At 48.3% G+C, this 20,299-nt stretch overlaps 6 protein-coding genes across 6 annotated transcripts; 4 read left to right on the plus strand and 2 right to left on the minus strand.

Annotated features, from left to right (window-relative positions):
• Positions 1 to 138: 138 nt before the first annotated feature.
• EV420DRAFT_950912 (uncharacterized protein) lies at positions 139 to 929 on the plus strand. Its single transcript, XM_060484113.1, has 4 exons — positions 139 to 144; positions 196 to 554; positions 617 to 653; positions 702 to 929. The coding sequence occupies exons 2-4, from the start codon at positions 316 to 318 to the stop codon at positions 759 to 761; spliced, it is 336 nt and encodes a 111-aa protein (XP_060336339.1). The 5' UTR covers positions 139 to 144; positions 196 to 315; the 3' UTR covers positions 762 to 929.
• Positions 775 to 3,421, plus strand: EV420DRAFT_950811 (amino acid permease ScVBA-like protein). The gene is made up of 14 exons (XM_060484112.1): positions 775 to 959; positions 1,014 to 1,024; positions 1,090 to 1,265; positions 1,321 to 1,356; positions 1,412 to 1,541; positions 1,593 to 1,657; positions 1,708 to 1,836; positions 1,890 to 1,966; positions 2,020 to 2,200; positions 2,256 to 2,449; positions 2,500 to 2,661; positions 2,710 to 2,754; positions 2,804 to 2,940; positions 2,999 to 3,421. Coding segments are annotated over exons 2-13 (1,317 nt in total). The 5' UTR covers positions 775 to 959; positions 1,014 to 1,022; the 3' UTR covers positions 2,924 to 2,940; positions 2,999 to 3,421.
• Positions 3,422 to 3,995: 574 nt separating this feature from the next.
• On the plus strand, positions 3,996 to 5,529 carry EV420DRAFT_1475462 (choline kinase, cytoplasm; the record flags this gene model as incomplete). The annotated part of the gene is made up of 3 exons (XM_060469278.1): positions 3,996 to 4,204; positions 4,331 to 5,060; positions 5,116 to 5,529. The coding sequence occupies 3 exons, from the start codon at positions 3,996 to 3,998 to the stop codon at positions 5,527 to 5,529; spliced, it is 1,353 nt and encodes a 450-aa protein (XP_060336341.1).
• A 58-nt stretch (positions 5,530 to 5,587) lies between these two features.
• On the minus strand, positions 5,588 to 9,064 carry EV420DRAFT_950656 (uncharacterized protein). Its single transcript, XM_060484111.1, has 6 exons — positions 8,902 to 9,064; positions 8,681 to 8,839; positions 7,049 to 8,629; positions 6,977 to 6,997; positions 6,436 to 6,927; positions 5,588 to 6,387 (listed from the first exon to the last, which is right to left on the minus strand). The coding sequence occupies exons 2-6, from the start codon at positions 8,831 to 8,833 to the stop codon at positions 6,040 to 6,042; spliced, it is 2,595 nt and encodes an 864-aa protein (XP_060336342.1). The 5' UTR covers positions 8,834 to 8,839; positions 8,902 to 9,064; the 3' UTR covers positions 5,588 to 6,039.
• Positions 9,065 to 10,577: 1,513 nt separating this feature from the next.
• EV420DRAFT_1513768 (armadillo-type protein) lies at positions 10,578 to 19,118 on the minus strand. Its single transcript, XM_060471762.1, has 38 exons — positions 18,861 to 19,118; positions 18,544 to 18,790; positions 18,238 to 18,492; positions 18,072 to 18,183; positions 17,746 to 18,016; positions 17,539 to 17,604; positions 17,284 to 17,483; positions 17,140 to 17,223; positions 16,755 to 17,087; positions 16,463 to 16,706; positions 16,015 to 16,413; positions 15,909 to 15,967; positions 15,693 to 15,867; positions 15,568 to 15,639; positions 15,378 to 15,510; positions 14,952 to 15,326; positions 14,708 to 14,890; positions 14,614 to 14,647; positions 14,431 to 14,545; positions 14,248 to 14,306; positions 13,963 to 14,193; positions 13,870 to 13,911; positions 13,681 to 13,817; positions 13,465 to 13,629; positions 13,159 to 13,415; positions 12,985 to 13,104; positions 12,809 to 12,930; positions 12,659 to 12,755; positions 12,490 to 12,608; positions 12,310 to 12,431; positions 12,164 to 12,260; positions 12,089 to 12,110; positions 11,963 to 12,035; positions 11,761 to 11,914; positions 11,499 to 11,708; positions 11,285 to 11,447; positions 11,249 to 11,250; positions 10,578 to 11,039 (listed from the first exon to the last, which is right to left on the minus strand). The coding sequence occupies exons 2-38, from the start codon at positions 18,762 to 18,764 to the stop codon at positions 10,908 to 10,910; spliced, it is 5,655 nt and encodes a 1,884-aa protein (XP_060336343.1). The 5' UTR covers positions 18,765 to 18,790; positions 18,861 to 19,118; the 3' UTR covers positions 10,578 to 10,907.
• Positions 19,119 to 20,033, plus strand: EV420DRAFT_1513792 (Pre-mRNA-splicing factor SPF27). Its single transcript, XM_060471763.1, has 4 exons — positions 19,119 to 19,343; positions 19,397 to 19,566; positions 19,616 to 19,769; positions 19,822 to 20,033. Exons 1-4 carry the CDS (start codon positions 19,170 to 19,172, stop codon positions 19,969 to 19,971), a joined length of 648 nt encoding a protein of 215 aa, XP_060336344.1. The 5' UTR covers positions 19,119 to 19,169; the 3' UTR covers positions 19,972 to 20,033.
• Positions 20,034 to 20,299: the final 266 nt, after the last annotated feature.

Genomic DNA, 20,299 nt, shown 5'->3' on the forward strand with positions numbered 1-20,299 from the left:
ATTCAGGTTAGAGGGGATGCTCTTCGGTAATGAAATCCCTTGCAAGACGAATTGCTTTATGTATTGAAAGCCAATTTCTTTGGGAGATCAAATCTGCCAGGTCGTATTCATATCTCCAGGTTCCATGAGCATGGTCTTCTCTCCGTGAGTCCAGTTCCATCCCCGTCTTACTCAAAGTTGATTACCCCCAACCAGGTACTCATGTAGTTCCGACTATAAAATGCCCCCCGGAAAATATGAGATTTATTTCTCCTCTTCGAAGCAGCTTCCCTCTTCTCTAGTTTCACACAAACCCGCCCTGCTCCTTCTAGTACCATGGTCCGACAGATGTCCAGCTCCGACCTTGACGATGTCTTCTCTACGACTCACGACCGCACCCCAGTGGACGAAAAGTCTATCTCACATCCTTCAGATTCTTCTTCAAGATACGGTACCGGTGAAGTGGGGACGCCTTCTATCCTCACATTAGACTCTTCCTCTTCGACGGTTCTTGAGAAAAACGACCAAGTACCTCAGCATCTCTCGACGTTCCGAATTCTCATGGTCCATATCGGGTGAGCTCTAGTGGACTGGTCGGCGCGTATCATTTTTGACCGTTCCTATGTAATTTCACCAGGGCTGCTTTAACACTGTTTCTTGCTACAACGGATGCTGTAGGTTGTCCTTGATCTTCGAGAAGACTCAACTTAGTGACCGATCAGAATATTGTTTCGACGAGTTTGCCAACGATCTCGAATGACCTTCAGGCTTCACAGTCCTGAGTATACCTGGGTCGGTGTTGCATACATGTTGACCCAGACGGCATTTCAACCCCTCTACTGGAAGGATATCCGATGTTGTAGGCCGAAAGGTACAGGATCCGCGGTCGACCCAGATTGTGATACTGATCTCACCAGTCTTTGTTATTTGCGAGCGTGATTATATTTGCCCTTGGAAATTTAGTGTGTGGAGCCAGCAATGTACGTGTGGCTATTTGATCTGTTTCCTATGCTCACCCGTCGTGTCCGAGGAAGAGTATCACCATGTAAGATATATAAATTTAGCATTGCTGCGTCGACTTCTGCTGATACACGCGATTTTTTTATATAGGCTCATTGGGTCTCGTGCTCTGGCAGGAGTTGGTGGCGGCGGTATCGTGAGTTCGGTATGGGTCATCACAGCTGAAATCGTTGAGGTACGACATCGAGCCAAGTGGTCACAGGCCTTGAGTATTACATGGAGTTGCTCGGCTGTCGCGGGACCTCTATTGGGAGGCCTTTTCAGCGGTGCGCATTCGCTCCACTCTAATATTGTGATTATATCTGAGGATGACTCTCTCAGGCGATACGAATTCGATACTAAGCTGGAGGTGGGGATGTGAGTACCGACTATACGCGCCTTTCCTGTGAATGACCTCACGCATATCGTACAGTTTACCTCAATCTACCTATATGCGCGGTCGCTACGCTGGTGCTTGTCTGTTCCCTCCACGGGGTCACCTTGCAGAAGTCCGGTGATTATTCTTTGCGCACTATACTTCAGCGATTCGATTTTGGGGGCTTGTAGGTTTCGGCCGATGGTCTATTTGTTGTGTCTTACGCTACTATGTCCAGGATTCTTTTCATGACAGGGACATCTTTTATTGTCGTGGGATTCAGTTTTGCGGATGAGAACGGTTGTGAGTTTTCTCCGTGGTCACCGTCTTCGAATCATCGGAACCGTCTCTAGGGAAATCTGCGACGACGATAACGATGCTGGTACTCGGTCTCCTTATTCTCATTGGCGGTGGGGTTTATGAGACGTATACCGGCCGGGATTGCCTGTTTCCAGCAACAGTATTTACTGATCGTTCTGCGAGTATGTCTTCCCCGAGGACGATGAGTTTGGCTACTGACTCGGCCCCCGTACAGTCATAATCCTTATTGTTACCTTCGTTCACAACTTTGCGTACAATGCCGGGCTGTTCTACCTAGCGTTCTTCTTTCAGGTATGTTTTCAAGTACCCATAAATATCACATGGCTCACACCGGCCATTCATAGTCGGTTGACAACTATACGCCCCTGCAAGCTGGTATCAGACTCCTTCCATTTTCTTTGGGATCTTCGCTTGCATCAATGCCGGCTGCCTGGTTCATTGCTTACTGGCAGTCTCGCCGTCGGGATCTAAGTGGCCAGAACTGGGTCATGTCGTTCGGTCTGCTTATTTCGACCGTTGGCTTCGGTGAAGTTTCTGTTGCTTCTTACGACATAAGCCATGCTCATTTCTCATAAACCAGGACTCCTCATCCTCTTGAAAGCAGGAACGTCAGACGCTCTGGAAGTCTTGTTCCCACTTATCTGTGGGGTTGGAATGGGGGTGATGCTACATGCACCCTATCAGATTTTTGTGAGAGCACTAAAGTCACAAGAGCTAGCGACGGGCACGAGTGCATTCTTCCTGGTCCGCTTCACCGGAGCAACAGTTGGACTCGTAAGTATTACCTGGCTTTCCTTGAGTTGATTCTGATTCTGTTCGCCAAGGCTGTCGCAGGCAGCATCTTTTACGCTCGAGTATCAAACCGTTTGCCATCGGACCTGCCGATAGAAATCCAAGGATCATCTCTGGACTTTAGTGGGCTCAACTCGATCGAGCCCGTATCATTACGGTGGGAGGTTATGAGTATTGTCGCGACTTCTGTTCAGGTACGCCATCTTCTTGATAAAGATTTCCATCTTTCTGACGGTCTTTAGACCATCTGGGTCGTTTGTACGCCTTGTTTGGGGCTTGCTTTCCTAGTAAGGGCTCTCTGCTTCATTAATATGATCCGGCACTGATGACCTACAGCTGTCTCTGTGGGTACGAAAGCTACCAATTGACCGGACACCAGAAGGTGATTCGGAAAAACACACATCCACGAGGAGTACTGTAGTGAAGTGTGGACGTACGAGAAGCCAATGGACATGAAGAAGTACTTTATAGACGTATATATATATGTATATTGGATTTTCTTTCTCCCAATGCTTTATAATAAAAATATAGATAGGTGTGTAGATGGATCCAAACCTATCTCTACTTAATTCCATATAGCAATGTATCGATTGGCGCCGTACTGAAGAGAATGCCAGCCGCTGAATGACATTGGCTTTCCGGCAGCCTCGTTTCTGATGCAGTCTCATCCCCGAATCCACACACCCTTAATGGTAACGCGAAACGACGAATGGCGCTAGAAGACCGTTCCTATGACCCCACGGGTGTTGCTAGTCTGTTGCTCAGAGATCATTTGTACTCGGAGATACGGACGTGAAGGACGAGTTTCTCACCACATGGGGGCAACTGTCTAGACTCGGACATGGAGAGAAATGACACGGAGAAGTGGTATCGCAAACGATACGTCTAGAAAACGAACCGTTACCTGGAGCTTGACTTGAGGTGAGAGAACGGTGGACGACAGTGACACATTACCCCTTGTTCTGCATTAAGAATTCGAATTACCGTTAAGGAAAAAAGCTGATCTGCAACGCAATCCTGGAGGGACGAGATTTGAATAAGATTGTGTTTTAACTTTCTTTGGTACCCAGCCGCGGTGATCGTGCCAGGAAATCGGGCACAATACGTTTAGTAAGTAAATTAGATGTTGGAGACGCGACGCGTCAGTCCCAGGTTCGGTTGCTGCGCAGAGGCGAACCGATTCGATGGTTCACCATGACCTTGGCAAAATACTGCTGGGCGTCATTGATGACGGTCAATGGGCGGCCAAGGGGTTAGACTCCGAGAAAAGGGTCCTTATACAGGGCTGAGCAGCCGCAGAACCCGAGAAAAGGGGAAAGCAAAAATATGGGGACCATCATCGGGTAGCGCCATTTCGGAGCACACGACCACAAATTAGCGCCAACATGAATGTATGCGGCCCCAAAATGAAACATTTCTTATCTTTATGTCCATCGCCGGTGTCACCCAGAGGGCGGCCCTCCCTTATCGTGTTCTACTCCATTCTTTATCTCGAACCACCATCATCACCTCCTCATCGTCGACCATAATGCCCAACTACTCTCCCGTCATCTCGCCAGCGCTCTCAACATCGTCTAGCACGCCTTCTTTGATCAAGCGTCTGTCGGCTAGGTCCGTCCAGAGTCTGGCGGAGCTCATCGTTGGCAGCTCATCAAGCTCTATCCAGCTCGCACCAGAGGAAACTCAGGTCGTCACTGAGGAAGGCCTGCGACATGCAGATATCACACTGGAAGCAAGGTGAGATTTTCTTCCTCAAAGAACTCGGACTATCCTTGGCAAGAATAGATAACCTTGTTCACGGTCTGCCGTCGTCGCTTTCTTGGCCCTACCGGAGCTGACCCTTGCCTTCTCCTCATGTTATAGACACTATAAAACCGAAAAGTTTGCCATACAGTTGCTCGCATGCATCAAAACCTTGCATGTCCCTTCCTGGTCTGACCCCGCCATCACGCCACAAGGAATAAAGATCCAGAAAGTCTCTGGCTCTATGACAAACGCCGTCTTTTTCGTCTCCTATCCAAGATCTCCGGAGATTCGTACTCTTTTGCTTCGGATCTATGGACCATCATCCGGCTCACTCATCTCCCGTCCTCGCGAGCTCCACACCCTCCACATCCTTTCCTCAAAGTACCACTTGGGCCCAAAAGTTTACGGAACATTTGAGAATGGCAGGCTTGAGGAGTTTTTTGAGTCCACAACGCTGAGCTCAACTGATATGAGGGATAGGACCATCAGTGCATGGATTGGAGCACGAATGGCTGAGCTCCATTCCGTTGACATAGAAGTCGTTGAAGAAACCTCGCCAGAGAACAGAGGCGAAGGTAAAGGCTGGGACCTCAGCGTCAAGGTGAACGTCAAATCTTGGTTACCACTCGCCCAGGCTGTCTTGACACTTCCCAACGTCCCCGAATCGCTGCGCAACGAGATAGATTTGGAAAGATTCAGCAAGGAGTGGAAGGCGTATTTGAAATGGTTGTCTGCGGTAGACGATGTCGAGAATGGCAGTCGGCGAGTCTTTGCTCACAACGATGCCCAATACGGGAATCTTCTGAGACTGACAAACGTGCCAGGTGAAAGTGCTCCTCATCGTCAAGTTCGCCTTTTCTTCTTTGCTCTGGGTAACCATCTTGGACTGATTCACATTTTAGATCATCGTGGTAGACTTTGAATACGCCGGGCCCAACCCAGCATCATTCGATATTGCGAATCATTTTCAAGAGTGGACCGCAGATTATCATGGCCCAACTCCTCACCTTCTTGACCCTTCGCGTTACCCAAGTGAAGAAGAGCAGGCCAATTTTTGTGCATCGTACATTCAACATTCCGTCCCGACGCCGCTTGGGAAATCGGAGCTTAAGGCTGCAGTTAAAAGGCTCAAGGATCAGGTCCGTTACTGGAGTCCTGCATCGGCCGCGATGTGGGCTGTTTGGGGTATCGTCCAGGCCAGGGAAGATGTTGAGGGGAACGTTGCAGAGCCCGAGTTTGACTACTTGGGTTATGCCCTTGACCGTTTCAATGGGTTTCGTCGTGAGATCCGAAAGTTGGGTGTAACGGCACCGTAGGAGTATATCCTCCTGTTGATTGTCATGTTCTATAGGTGCAGGCCAATGTTCATTACATACAACTTATCTTCATTGTATCACAGACTCCGCATGCATCCATGTATAGCCTTATTTTTTCTCCGGTTATATCCTTCGTACTTACATTCCCTATCCATGCAGAATAACAAGATTTATATTGAATGAGATGAATAAAAACATGTTGCTGTGACGACGATAATGCTATGCAAACTGGGTGAGATAAAGTATAGCCCTAGTATTGACGACAAGAGAAATCAAACGCGGAGAGAAATTGCTATGTGGTTTTCAGTACGAAGAGGATTGACACAAACAAGCGTATGTATGTAGAGATCCGGCAAGGCGAAAAGGGAAGTAGTGTAACAGGTGTTTGAGATCAGAGAGGAGTATTGTCCGATCCTGCACGGCAGTCATAATCAAGAGAGGAAATCAATCGAAAGAAACAGTCAAAGGCATGTCCAGGACCGTGCACGGCACGGATGCTAATGCATGATTTCAAGCCCAAGCTTTCTCGTGAAGTCTGGATGTGCCCATCGTCAGCTCCGTTGTTGACCAAGGCGAATTGATCGATGCTTCGCCAGCCGCGGTAGGCGCGTGCGAGTACGAAGCCGACGACAAGTGGTTGCTTCGAGCAAAGCTTCCCCAATTGCCTGCACTGCCTGCCCGAACATGACCATTTCCTCGCGGCGGCTGTTGGGATGAAGGAACTGTGTTGTCACCGGATGACAAAGTGTACGAGTGACCTGGAACAGGTTGCGATGGGGTGAAAGAAGCGTCTTCGCTGCCATTGAACGAATGTCGGACATTAGCATTGGAAGGGGGTGTACCGTTCTGATTCATGCGCTATAAGTTTTGGTTATAGAAATTCAGGTGTACGATTGGCGGACATACCTGATTATAACCCACTATCTCAATTCGTGCATTGTTGTGTCTGCCGAGGTCCGGACCAGCAGTCACAGGTGCAGGCGACTTGGTGCCTCTGCTGTGATCAGCACTGGGTAGAAGAACACCGTTACTCGCAAACGCTGGATACGCAGACTTGTTCTGTTTGATCGTAGGTGCATCCAGTGCAGTGTCGACCCTGAGGGAACCCGTAGGCGGGCGCGTGAATTGGTACCCGTTCGTAGAGCTAACGTCAATGGGGGTAGAGCTGTTCGTTGGTGGTTCTTGATTACGTTTGGCAGAGATACGGGCAAGAATGGACACGGGCTCTGCTGGATCACTGTTAGTGCTCATTGAGCGGGCACGACCATCGGGGCGAGCTGAGGGAGGAGCGTTCTCCGGAGTGCCACCAGGAACGGCGGCGGCGCCAGACGTTGGAAGCTCCGTATGGATGAAACAGCATCGTTTACCGTATGGGCATGAGCCAGAAACCCAAAAGGTCTGTCATGACGTTTAGCATTCACCTATCTAGAAATCAGATTATGCTTACCCTGCAGATTTCAGTTTTATACTAGAATACAGTTTAGTACATGAAATGAATTGAAACAGAGTAAGGGCTGACCTTCGGATGCCTTGACACCTTTCTCAGCTCTTCTTCACCATGAGCAAACTGGCACTTGGCGCCATATCGACACGTCCCTTTCTCCTCCCAACTACGGCAAAGCTCAGTCTTGTAGAGACCCAACTTCCTGTTGTTGGCGCTAGGCCCATTCTGCCCTCCGCTAGTGGCACTACTGGGACTGTGAAGTCCACTGTCCATCTGTGGCGGAATAATTCCATAAGGACCACTATATTGCGGCTGTAATCTTGCCATGACTTGCGCATCCTGTCGGGCATATGTATCTTGACCATAGAACTGGTTAGGATACAAAGCCATTGCAGGCGGAGGCGCACCCATGCCTGGTGGGAACAAACCCGGGGCGTAAGGCTGCATGTTACCGCCCATCAAGGGAAGTTGCGATGGATCTCTAAGCGCCGATGGGTCAGAGGCTGAGTGATGGTGCGCGCCTCGGAAGATGTTATGCTGTTGCTGGACTCTAGAGACCGCTGGATGGTCTTGAGGAGGGCCTGTTAACATCATGTCGTAGAGCTGCTGGGAATTACCCAGCGACATGTGGGCGGTATGACTAGGATACGGCATGCCTGGAGGACTTGGGATAATACCCTGCTGCTGAGGATATCCACGGGGAGGCTGGCGATACTGAATGGGTACGGCGTTGTTAGGTCTGTTCGGTACATATGATTGGGCGCCAGGAGCGGCGGTACCCATGCTCGCGTGCGAAAGAGGACTGAAGTTACGTTGCTGAAGATTGTAATCAATCTGAAGATCATCTCTGCCCGGAATGACTGACTGGGATGCTGATCGATAGTCAAAAAGCTGTGGATGGGGCTGTGCCTGGGGACGATGAACGGACACAGTATTGTTCGCCAGTGAAGGGTAAGAGAGCTGCTCTCCAGCAGGTCCTGGCTCCCGATACTGAGGCCACTGTTGCTGCTGCTGCTGCTGTAGCTGACCATCTGTAGCATCCAAACCAGTGCCTTCCCCAGCATGCTGAAGACGACGCAAGTCCGCACTCGATAGGCCACCGCTGAACGAATGCGGGCGCTCTTTCAGTTCACTAGGTGGTCCGTTGAGAGGAGAATGAGAGAGCATAGTGTTGCTGGCGGCGGAAAGTGCAGACTCCTGCGAGCTAGACTCTGTCGTGTCCGTTGATGATCCTCGTGAATGAGAGATAGTAATTTGATGCTCGGAAGAGGGAGGAGAAGAGTCGAGGCTATCAGCGGAAGAGGTCTCCAGCGGACTTGTTTCTGCCAACTGCACAAGAGTGCTGGGTAATTTGGACTTTGGGGGTGTCCGAATGGGTGCATCGTCTCCCGACTCCCCAGCGACGTCACCAATGTTCAGCCGAACAATCTCGTCCGCCAAGTCCCAACCGGCCGCACCGGCATCCGGATTGACATCGACAAGCTGGCCATTGGCATTGAAGAGCCAGCGGTTATTGCCACCAAGCGCGGAGTCCATGCTAGGAGGGTTGGATTCGGAAAGAGAAGTCATTTTGGAAAAGGCTGATTTTTGTAAAGTTGCAGAAGGCGCTCGGCGTGTCAACGGCGGAGGACTACTATCGTTCTGTGGAAGCCAAGTCTAAGAAGAAATGGTCAAAAAGAAGCGAGAGGAAGAGATAAGAGAACGTGCCTCTAGTGACACTTCAGAATCAGATTTGTGAGGCCAGGAGGTCGTGTCTGTAGTCTGAGGTCTATTCGTGAGGGTGATAGTGGGCAGTAGATCGTCTGGAGTCTTCGGAAAGTAACTTTTCGGTGTGGAAGAAATCGTTACAACGTCGTGCATTTAATACTGGAAAAGATGAACATGCGTTTTAGCCGAGGAGATGGAGGATAAAAGAAAAGGAAATATACCTATGAGATAATTAAGACGTAGAGTCGCCTCCGATGAATGCGTGATAAAAGATGGGTAACTTTTGGGAATAATGAGTAGATGGCGAAAGCGTAAGTGAGCAGATAGATATCGAGGACGAGAGGGACGCCGACGACGATGACGACGACGACAGCAGGGCGAATTCGGGAAGCGAGAAAGGGCAGATAGGTATAAAAAGCGTGGGCAGGGTCGTGAGGTGATGGTCGTGGTAGAAAGGAAAGATGGGAGCTGAAGGCAAGCGCTGTGACAGAAATTGGAAGAGCACAGCTGGACTGTGAGGTTAAGAAGGAAGAAGGCGAGGCAAACGGCTGCCTTCACCTAACGAGTTTGGTCAACGTTTTGATCGCAGACAACGTGCCCGGCGTTTGCCAATAATTAATCACGTCCTGCGACTCGGTGCCAGCCAACTGCAGCCGGCAACCTGAATAATCGACAGTACACGACCTCGACGACAGGAGCGACGACGAGCACAACGTCAACAACGGCGAGCAAACTTTTGGGATGCAATGCTGTCCCCCCACTCCGGAGCTGTCCATCATTTTCACACGCACTTTTCAAACTCCGACATGCAAATCGACTCTTTTTAGACATTTTCCCCGTTCAGACTCCGGTATCTGTCTTGGCCCAATTCTCCATTCCTAGGAAATTCACTCCCAATTCTTCCTTAATTCCTTTGCTCAAACGAATCCAAAATGAATCTTCGTTGCCACCTCCAACTTGAAAACACGTGGTCTTCGCGTGGTGTCATGCACCACTTCCTTTTTTCGGCTTTCTACCTTGATCGAATCCAACCTTTTTCTTTGCCTTCTCCAACAAGTCAACATCTTGTATAGTCCCCATCGATAGCTCCTTGTTCCTCGTCACTGAAGCCCCTCTTTCACTGTCAAATGTCATGAATCCGATATATCTTCTTCAATTCTGATCCAGGAGATACTATTCCCATCCCCGGCGGCGCTCTGGTCCTCTGCACTTTGTTTTCCGCATGTTCTCTTCCTAGTAATATTATCCAGCACAAGTTCTCAACGCTGATCGATGTCTGATTGCTGTTTCGCCCATCTAGCAGATCGATCTCTTGAATGTTGGGGTAAATCTACTATTGGAATATTTTATGTCTTGACCTTGTCAAATTCTTGTATCAAGAATTTGGGAACCTGCGAGCGTCGAACATCACTTACCAAGTTTGAGTGCCACCGCTCGAATGGCGGGACACAGCCCCACCCTTCCCCCGATACCTGATAGGTTATCATGAGCGAATGTATGACTAGCGCTGGATATCGGTATGGACGCAATAACCAAGCGCAGGACTTTGAGAGGCATCATCTATTTAGAGAAGCGCAGGTTCAAAGTCAGCGAATATGATCGAGAGATCTAAAATTGGCGATGGCCGCTCGGAGGCAAATTTCAACAAGAGATGATACGATTCTTGGGTATACAGTCCTCGCTGTCGAAAACCTTTACGATGCTATTTATCTCTCGCTTCTGAAACGAATGGAATCTAGGCGAACATTGATCGGATACGGTCCGCTGCCTCGTAGTCATCTATCTATACAACGGCTAAACGCGCGAGTGAAGGGGTCATTTAAGCCACTGTTCACGAAGGATAATCGCCTTGTTGGTCGATTCCTCGATCGACTTGACTGAGCTCCTCCCATTGACCCGTTGGTGCAAGGTTTACAACCCGACGCCCGCACATACGGATCTGTCATTTTAGAATTACCTCCGCTTCTTCGCCTCAAAGCTGATAGGGTCGCGATACTTATCGCGGCACCGATTCCATCTCAGGGCGTGGCAAACACGCATTCATCCAACATCTTTGCGGAGTACATAAATCGATGGAAACCCTTGAATTATCAAGTGGATATTATGTATTTTCCAGAACCGTTGCAATTTCACTGCAGCTCAACAGAAACGTAAGGAAATTATTGCGATTGAGGAATGACTACAAGTACAAAGTTCATAAATGTCAGGGTCAATATAAATCAGGCATCTAAAGATTTGCATTAGCACAAGCCACATTGCTTTCGCGTGGTTTCTTACAATACGAAGTACCAACCAGCATGGTTGACAAGCTTTGTAACTGATCCTCATCGAAGGCTTGCTGATCCTTGTGCCAAGTGTCCTGTAACAGAGGTCAGAATATAATTGCCGGTAAACTAAGTAAGTAGCTCTGTGGTACCTGATGGGTCTGCAACGGGGATGATCAGTAAGGGGATTCATAAGAAGGGCAGGATAACCATTACCTTCTTAAACTCTGACGCGCATTTTCTAATTGTGGTCGAGATGGGAGGGTCAGTAGCGTGAGGAGCAAGTACTGCAGCAGCAATCAACATCTGGCAGATGATCCGGAGAACAAGTAGAATATACCTTCTGTAAGTGAGGGCAACCAAGGTTCCACGGAGTAGGGGAAACTTTCGATGAGAGCGCACAGTCCTAGTATAGCAGAGTGCATGGACCGAAGGGAATCGGCATACGAAGGATCCCTGCGTGAGGGCAACTTAACCTTGCGAGTCATGGTGATAAATCGATTCTGCGACCCTGTAAGTTCAGTGCCTAGGTTTCATACGGAAAGTCTACGAACTTTCAAGGGGATGATACTTTGACGTTGCGAGCATCGAACAATCCCTGACAGTGATTTCGAGGCCATTTCCCGGACCTCGACATTCTCGTCGGCTAGACAGTCCATTAACATGTCCATAACTCTGGCCACACCTTCCGGTGATATCGACAGCAAATTTCGGTAGAAGAAAACAACCAGGGGAGGAAGCGCTTGAAGACGGATGCGCCAGGACTGCATTTACAACTCGGTAGGCAAAGTTTCTGATAGCAGTGGAAACCCGTACCTTTGACGATTTGATGGCGACGACGAAGTTAGTCAGGATGGGACTAATATACTCCACGGGTGGCGTGAAGGCTGATAACACATAAAGAACAGCGGTGGAATAGGTTTGGAGCTCCACGTTATCATTGAACTCCGTCATGCGCAGGAATTCAGGCCTACACCACCATTACTATTCGCTGCAAGGCATAAGTATGCCCACTCACATCAAAGCCACAGCATATGGCAAAACAAGGGTCGCCTGCGGGCTATAGGACGACACCCATATCCACTGAAGGACTTAATGAACCGGTGTCAGGGATGACTACACAATTAAAACCGACTGTACTTACGCGACAATGCGACTTTGTCGTACTTTCGAAGAACTTTCGATTAGATACGAATAAATCCTCAATTTGATGACCTACCTCCGATTTGCTGACCCAAGGTGGTGGTAGACGTTGCTCTCGCCATTGAGGCATTTGTGCCAGGATATCAGTAATTTGCTTTTGGAATCGGGCTTGACTACACTTCCCCTGAATACAACGCAGAATTTTATAGACGTGAAGCTTACCGAATAAATAAAGGATCGTCGGATTCCTGGCAAGCGCGTAGGAAAAGCTCTGTGGACGGGTAAAGCGGTCGCCACTGCATGTTAAGCAAGGTGGTAAGTATTTGGGTAATGAGCCCCCGTATCTGTGTTCGTGGAAAGAGGTTTAGACAAAAAAGGAAGAACCGGAGAGAGCCCTCGAACCTCAGCATAATTGGTGTTTGCATTTGTAAAGAAGAAACTGATGAAGTGATCAGCTCTGCGCTGGAATACATGCTCGGCAGAATCGGCCAAGATCCCAAATAAACTGAGGGCCTTACTCACTACGTAGACTTGTCAGCGCGGTGAACGATAGACATAACACCGGACTTACTGTCGAACGCGGAATCTCCACTGAAATCGAGAGGTAGAGATAAGATCCAATCAATTAGCGGCTTATTACGCCTTGGATCTCGATCTTCTAAAATGCTCTATATGACGCAAAGTATCAGAAAGGAGGGACGAATACAGCGACAGAACGCACGGCAAATGAGGTCTCCCAAAGGGTTAACGTATCGGGCTTAATTTCGGCAAAAATGCGATCCAATCGACTGCGAACCCAACCCCATAGTTTGTCCGATGCATGTTTGGGCCAGTGTTTCGCTCCTATAAAGAACACTGGTGTCACATTATGGACGCAACAAGAGAAGGAAAACATACCACGTATGAGACCAGTCAAAAACTCGCCACCAGCACGCTGTTTAAATTTATCAGAATCTGATAAAAGCGGGTCCATGACGCTGAGTATAGCGTCAAGGACCTCGTGTTCAAACATTTTCGCTACACCCCAAAAGTCAACATTGCACAGAAGGATAGAGTATAGACGACGGGTACCTAGCCTCTTGATGTATGCAACATTCTCTAGCCGGAGATCGATTGTGCTGCCGTTTCTATTGGATTCTTGTCCCCACAATGCCGACAGATCTTGGAAGTATTTTTCGGTAGTAACACCCTCACGAATCACGCGGAGCGAAGGCTGCGAAGCTGCTTCCCATGCAAATACTGACATATCCGTAGTCACAGCCCTACAGCCTTGTACCGTCGGTGTCCATGATATGAACCCCGTGCGGATTTTGTCGACGTAAATAGGGCTGTCTGTCCTTCAGCGAGTGATACACGCAGTCAACACGGGGGACGCACTCAGATGTTTGATCGATAGGGTGCTCGAACCTTTCCAGCAAATTGGGGGCATCCGTGACGTTTATACTCTGTGCCAAAGGATTCTTCCACCGATGAAGCCATAAATCCGACGCGACATCCGAGAAGGACCGGAACTTAACGTAGGTCAGCAAATAAGCTATCCCTCTAATAGATCGTCTGAATGACGGAGAACAGAAATAGAGACATCTTACATACCGCTGCGCCTCTACGCGGATAGTGGGCTGGGGACTGGTGGAATGCTTGTAGAAGAAACTGGCAACATCAGCTGATACTGGTGTATCTCGTCGGAGTAACACCACCAGAAATCGACATGCCATTTGTACGTATCTCCACTGTGATAAAGTTTCATCAGGCAAGACTTCTAGAAGGTGGCATGCAACTGACATGAGTTTTAGGCCTCAAAGCAATTTCCAGTATCGATGAGACCTGAACGTATCATGTGAGACGTCAGCACACAATGCAGGCATAAATCCATACTGTTTGGGCATGGATCTCATTACGGTTTGCAACACGGCGTGGGGTCTTGCTGATGGCCTCCTGGAGCAGCCTTTGATCGATAAAGGAAGGAGGAAATTCGGTCGCTAGGTCGTCAAGTGCACTCTCGACTGCAGGTACATCAAGAGAGTATGCGTCTGTATGGATCGCATCCTCATGCAGATGCGGCAGACAGTCTACAGCAAGATTGTTCACCAATTTCTGTATGGAGGGCTACAGATCAATGTGCGTAAGTCGTAAATTCATAATGCGAGGGGTTATAAGAACCTTTTCCTCGTGTTGACACTCCAGCAGGGATAACAGATAGCGCCCGTGTGCACCTTGGTCTGATCAAGGATCAGCACCTTCATCAACCAGCCCTGAAGTGGTCAGCCGAACTCACCGCCCAATGCATAAGAAGCTACTCGTCCCATTAGCTTGGATACAGATAGTCGTATAGAGAGACCGTACCAATTCCTTTATTCCACAACACATACAAAGCGCCCTTCATTCGATCGGGATCGTTCCCTTTTGAAAGTGCAGCAAAAAGGGATGGTAACGTGAAACGAGTAGATCGAACATAATACTGCGGCGAAAATTAAAATAAAAAAAAGATTATCATAGGACTAGCACATTGGACATCATTGGACATACCCCGAAGGCACTGTGTAGCACAGATTGAGCCTGCCTGCCGATACATAAGCATGAGATGTGATATTCATGGACAGTTTCAAACTTTGCAACTTACCGACGTATGCGCGTATATGGTGAAAGAGCCATCTCAATCAGTTCTTGTATCAGCCCATCGTCGAGGCGTGATCGACGACGATACAGAGCATGCATGTATACGCGGCCACAATGATACATCTGTGCGCGCTTAACGAACACTGATCGTGAATTCTCCTTCTGGCCGTTCCATACGCGAATGCCACTAGAGAAAGTCGGATCAGATAGGTATACACCATTAGATCCAGCGAAAAAACCCTGCTTACTCTCTTGCAGCAACGTAACTTTTTTGGACAGATTCGTAACCTTCCTTGCTTAAGCCGTAATCAAGCAAATAGGAATCGATGGCTTTCACGACGACACTAACAGCATCTATGTGATCTTCTCCTTCCGTATTCTCGCGCAAGGTCCGAGCAGCCTTGCTACATATTTCACCAAAACGGATTCGATGAGCAGCGGCTTTTCGGTATCGAGGGTCAGATGAATCGCAAAGAACGAAACCAGCCTTCATATCAAGTTTGCCCACGAGAAGTTCTTGACATTCAATGTCCTCGTTTATGCAGGAGTTCGTAACCTCCTTTTCCTGTTCCTGAAGAAAAGTTGGAAGGCCGCCCCATATCGCTCGGCAGGCGTTAAGGTACCTATCCGGTTAACTGAATAAACACCGCGATCTTGATGCCTAGCATACTTACCTGCAGAAGTCATTCCTATCACTACTATCCCAGTTTTTTGTCGTTTGCAGCAACCTTTCGATGTTGTCCAGTAGTGGAGATACAACTTTGTCGAGAATTTCAAGCACGAAAGCAATTTCATCGTTTGATGGCACTAATCCAAAAAAGAGCTAAAGAAAAAGGAACAGATAAAAAATTGATAGAAGCATACCGTGCCATTCAATGGATACATCTTGGGCTTCATATAGTTTCCCCCAGTGAACATTGTGATCTCTCTCGAAGTCTGTATGTTGCAGTGGTAAGAACCAGCAGTTGCGCAACAACTGGGCTGCATACCTGTACTTGCCCATTCGTCGGCATTAACAAAACGGCTATTGACGGGGTACACCCCTACAAGGGTGTGAAGAATACGGCCGATAAGTCTACCTCCGCTGCTGTATCCACGTTCGCTCTTTGCTTTGTCAACGAGGAGCATGATAAGGCCAAGTATTCGATCTTTGTGCTTCAACACCTAGGACATTCCGGAATTGAGTGTCGGTCAGATCAAGAGACACGGAGAAGCCTACGGTAGAAGCCGCCGTACCCCAAGCATCCTCGCAGAATTGCAACATCTATACAACGATTAGATTCCAATCTAGTCATCAAGAAATTTACCTACGCCAGTGGAAAGTGGTGTCGGATGGTACAGCGGCGGTTGGCGCTGTGGTGCGAATACTTGAAGCTCCGTGATGTAATTCATCTTCGATCTGAGAAAGGCAGAACGGCAAAAACTTCGCCAGAGTCTGCTCTGCTCGAACTCGAGCTAAACAAGCTACTAGTTGTCCAAAGGCTCTGACGGCGTTAGACTTCGCATTGGTAGATGCATAATCAAACACGAGGTTCAGCACCAGATCAAACAGTTGGTCCGACAGGTGCAAGCAGACTACATCCATCATAGCCTTGACAGACTTGAGAACACTCTCTTCTTGTTTGCCGCCGGTGGTGTTTCTCTTACCTCCTTCTTCGGGGAGATTCTCGTAGAGTGCAATAACACGTCGGAACAGCGAGGTAACCCAGTCTAATGTTTGATCAGTGGTTGATGTTAAGAGAAGACACATGATAGCTACCTGCAAAAGCAGCCGTGCTGTCGCGGGTAAGTGACCGCTCATCTCCCCGACTGAGGACAGGCATAGGACTCTCTACACCGTCTGGGAAGCGTGTGTCGTCTTGGTCGAGATTCATCATTTCATCACCAAGTATATCATCGGTTAAGGGTACTCCAGATTGGTGAATAGAGAGATCACCGATCTTCACATGTTGGATAGCAGCAACAATGAACATGGTAGTACAAACAGTCTTGCTGGGATCGTTCTGCCAGAATTTAGTACAAACCATATAGAGACTAGATGATTCAGTTACCAGATCGATACCAGGCAGACACAATTCCAACAACGGAAGCAGATGCTTTTGACCGCCAAGCCAGATGCTTTCTGTAACGAGCGGCCGCGCAATCCCTGACAACATGCTCAAGACAGCAGTGGTCCTATGAGTTTCGTTCACGACCTCTAGACCGCCATATACGCGCTCTAATAATTCGGGCATGATCAGTGCAGGTTCTAGCAAGGCCATACCACGTAATGCTCCTTGAGCGAATCCTACACATATTGGATCTTTGGAGAAAAGCGCTAGAAGCGCAGGAGTACGCAGGATGCTGACAAAGGCTCGCGAAATGCTGGGTGTAAGTCGTTGTGTCTACGAGGAAATGTCAGACGGGTTGAATTACCACTTGACAATGAAGACGTACAACAGGTGTTTTACAGTCCGATTTCTCTTCCTGTTTCAGACGCTTGGCGAACTCGGATGCCAGTCGATGTAAGAAGGTTGTTAGCTACAAACACCAGAACTACCTGCTCAAAAACGATAGCCTCGATCTTGAGACGCGACGCACCGCAATTGTCCAGGGCCCAGAGTTGGATGGATGAAAGAATGATTCTGTGCTCGTTATGAGGCGTTCTAGAGAATCCAGGGCCTTTGAACCAGCGACGAAACTAATCGGAGACGATTGACTAGATCCTTGCTGCCCGTTGAATGTCTGTCGCATTGGGCCATCGACGGATATCGAATATACGAAAATTTTCGCAAGGGAATCTGAATCAATGTGGATAGTGAGAACTGATCATAAACGGCCAAATGATTGATGTACGGTATCTATCGACAACTTTCTTGATCTTGAAAGAATGTTTATCGGCGAGTGTGTCTGCTTGTCCAGCTGTGGTAGATGCACCCTATGCCGAGGACAACTTTAATGATCTATCGGCGAGATATACTGATTTCCTTACCCTCGTTGCACCGACGGGAACATCTTCTCAACATCAGTGACACGTCGAAGTGAGGACGGTGGAGCACTCACTCATAGATGCCAAACCCTTTCCAACCAACATGTTCCATTCCGACTGTGTCCATATACCGACATCTTTCCACTTGGCTCCGCCATCTTCTCCTGCTAGGCCAAATGGACCGGCGACATGTTCCTCTGATAATTCCCCTGACATGTGCAACAGTCTGTCGTCTACCAAAGCCGAATTAATAGCCTCCCAGAATTTGAAAAGTGAAGGTAAGTATAGGTGGCTATGACTTGGTGGAAGGAAGGAGGTTAAAATGGGTATCATGACCAGGTATGTCTGTTGGAGGTATTCAATACCATTGCCAAAGGCGAGAGAAAATATTCGGACGTGCCTCTTTTGTCAGTAGAGGCAAAAAAGTAGAGAGCATGTTGGGAATTTCTTGTCTCGAGAAATAACGATTGCAGTGTTCTGCCACGTACAGAAGGAGGCTTAGAGTGGAACGCCTAAAACATACTATGAACAGGCTGAAGAATAAATGATATGAGAATTTCATTTACGATGAATCGTGCACTCGAGCCTTGTGCCACAGATGAGTCTGTACGCTATGCCAGAGAGGCTCCCATGGCAAGTCAACATCACCGTACTCTAGTTTACGCTTCATTCCAGACTTGTTGGATAGCAAGCGGGTGATCATATCGGCCCAGCTGCGAATGACACGCGGTTCTATGCCGGGGGTAATACACAACCCGTAATACAAGCGGACTAACTTGGCGCGAATAGATTTATCCATAGGATATCTCATCAGCAACCAACTGTAGAGGAATAAGAACATGCTGAAGAGAAGAACTGCTAAATGATCGCACCATTGAAGCATCCCATCCCATGTTGTGAGCACGAGCCAGTTCTTAGCCTTGGCACAAATGAAGATCTTGCCAACTATGTTCTCCAGCTTTGCCTGCATATCCTCGCACGATTCACACTCATAGGGCAGAGAATCCAGATACGATTGGAGGTGAGACTTTTGCTGTTCGAGAGACAGTTCCGAAGTATCGCCTGGAGAGTCAGATATAGTGTCGTCATCCATATCGAAGAGAGAAGGCGGTGGAAGACCTATTGGGTCGCCAGAAGAAGGTAGCTGTATAAGGGGATTCATTGGGATGAGAGTAAAGAGACAACATACAATAATGGAAAGTTTATATATGCTGTGAAAGGCTGACGAGTCCCTCGATGACGCGTTCAGAGATGATCGGTACACGCAAGCGGCTGTCTTGGGATTCGAAGTTCACTTGATGCTGCGGCCGCGCACAGGGAAATTTGAAGGGGCTTGACTGTGCTAAATCAACTAAACACTGATGATGCTACTTAGCTGCAATGTTTAGATAGAGGCAAGTGACAAAAGAGAACGGAGTGACAATATCTTGCAAACGCGCGGCATCGTCAGCGCACGTGGCAACATCGGACTTCCATTTTCCTCATCTTTACACTCATTATGTCGGATTCTTCCACGGCTTCTGTCGACATCTACGACTCGTTACCGTACTACGATGATGACCTTGAAAAGTTTCCTTTTCTCAGACAAAAGGTGGAACAAGAATTTGCACGACAACCAAAGCTTCCATCTTCCGTTCATCCACGCTTGCCTCCACCGTATGAGCTTTTCTCGGTATGTAGATCACATTCGTGGCTCTGGAACTTGGGCGTCTCAACTTTTTGCAGAAGAATCCTTTGCTCAAGGCAGAACTTGAACGCGTCGAGTCACATCAGCCGTTTCCTTCCCTAGATACTTTGCGATATCAGCTGCCGACACCTTCACTACCCGGCACGGACGACGAATGGCAAGCGGCAATACAAAATGCTCGCTCTCAGCTGGAACATCAACGTCTACGGTATGCCGAGTAACTACCGAGGTACTACACGACCGATAATCATTTTTAGACAAACCAACTTGACGTTACTACAAACATATGGACCAAACGCATGGCGAACACAAAACTACCTTCTCGAAAACACTGCCAAGCAGGTAGAACAGGCGCTGGAGCAGCTGAAGGAACTGACAGTGGAAGTCAATCGCAGCCGCAAGAATAACCAGGTAATGGAATTCCCTTCATAGTTCCTGGACTACTTGCTAGAACATTATCTAGACTGAATTGGGCAACCAACTGACATCGCTGGAGACTCGATGGACGGACCTGATATCAAATGTGCTACAGATAGAGATGGCCAATGTTGCGCTGGATGTTGAGATAGACCGACTAAATAAGAGGGAAGCTGAATTGGCTGAGATGACTTGAGATTTTCGTACTCTAGTTTTAGCAGCTTGTATTCCTAACAACGACAAACTCATTCACCCGTTGATTTGGTTTTGAGTCTTCCCCCTCCGTTTCTGGAGATTCTACCAGGTAAGTTCAGTCGCCGTGCACGTCGTCGAGCTGCACAACAACGTCGCAGTTTGGCACTACCTATCCTTTTCTTGCCAGCCATATCTCACCCTTGGCTAGATACTCCTCTGGTACACGCGCATCCAGCATCTCGGCGTCTCGTGACGCGTCTATGGCTAATACCGACAACGAAGGACCAGTAGTATCTGAGTCGTTTCCAAAGGAGGGACATGCATCCAAT

This window comes from Desarmillaria tabescens (assembly GCF_030435595.1).
Source record: "Desarmillaria tabescens strain CCBAS 213 chromosome Unknown EV420scaffold_5, whole genome shotgun sequence".
NCBI classification, from domain to species: Eukaryota; Fungi; Basidiomycota; class Agaricomycetes; order Agaricales; family Physalacriaceae; genus Desarmillaria; species Desarmillaria tabescens.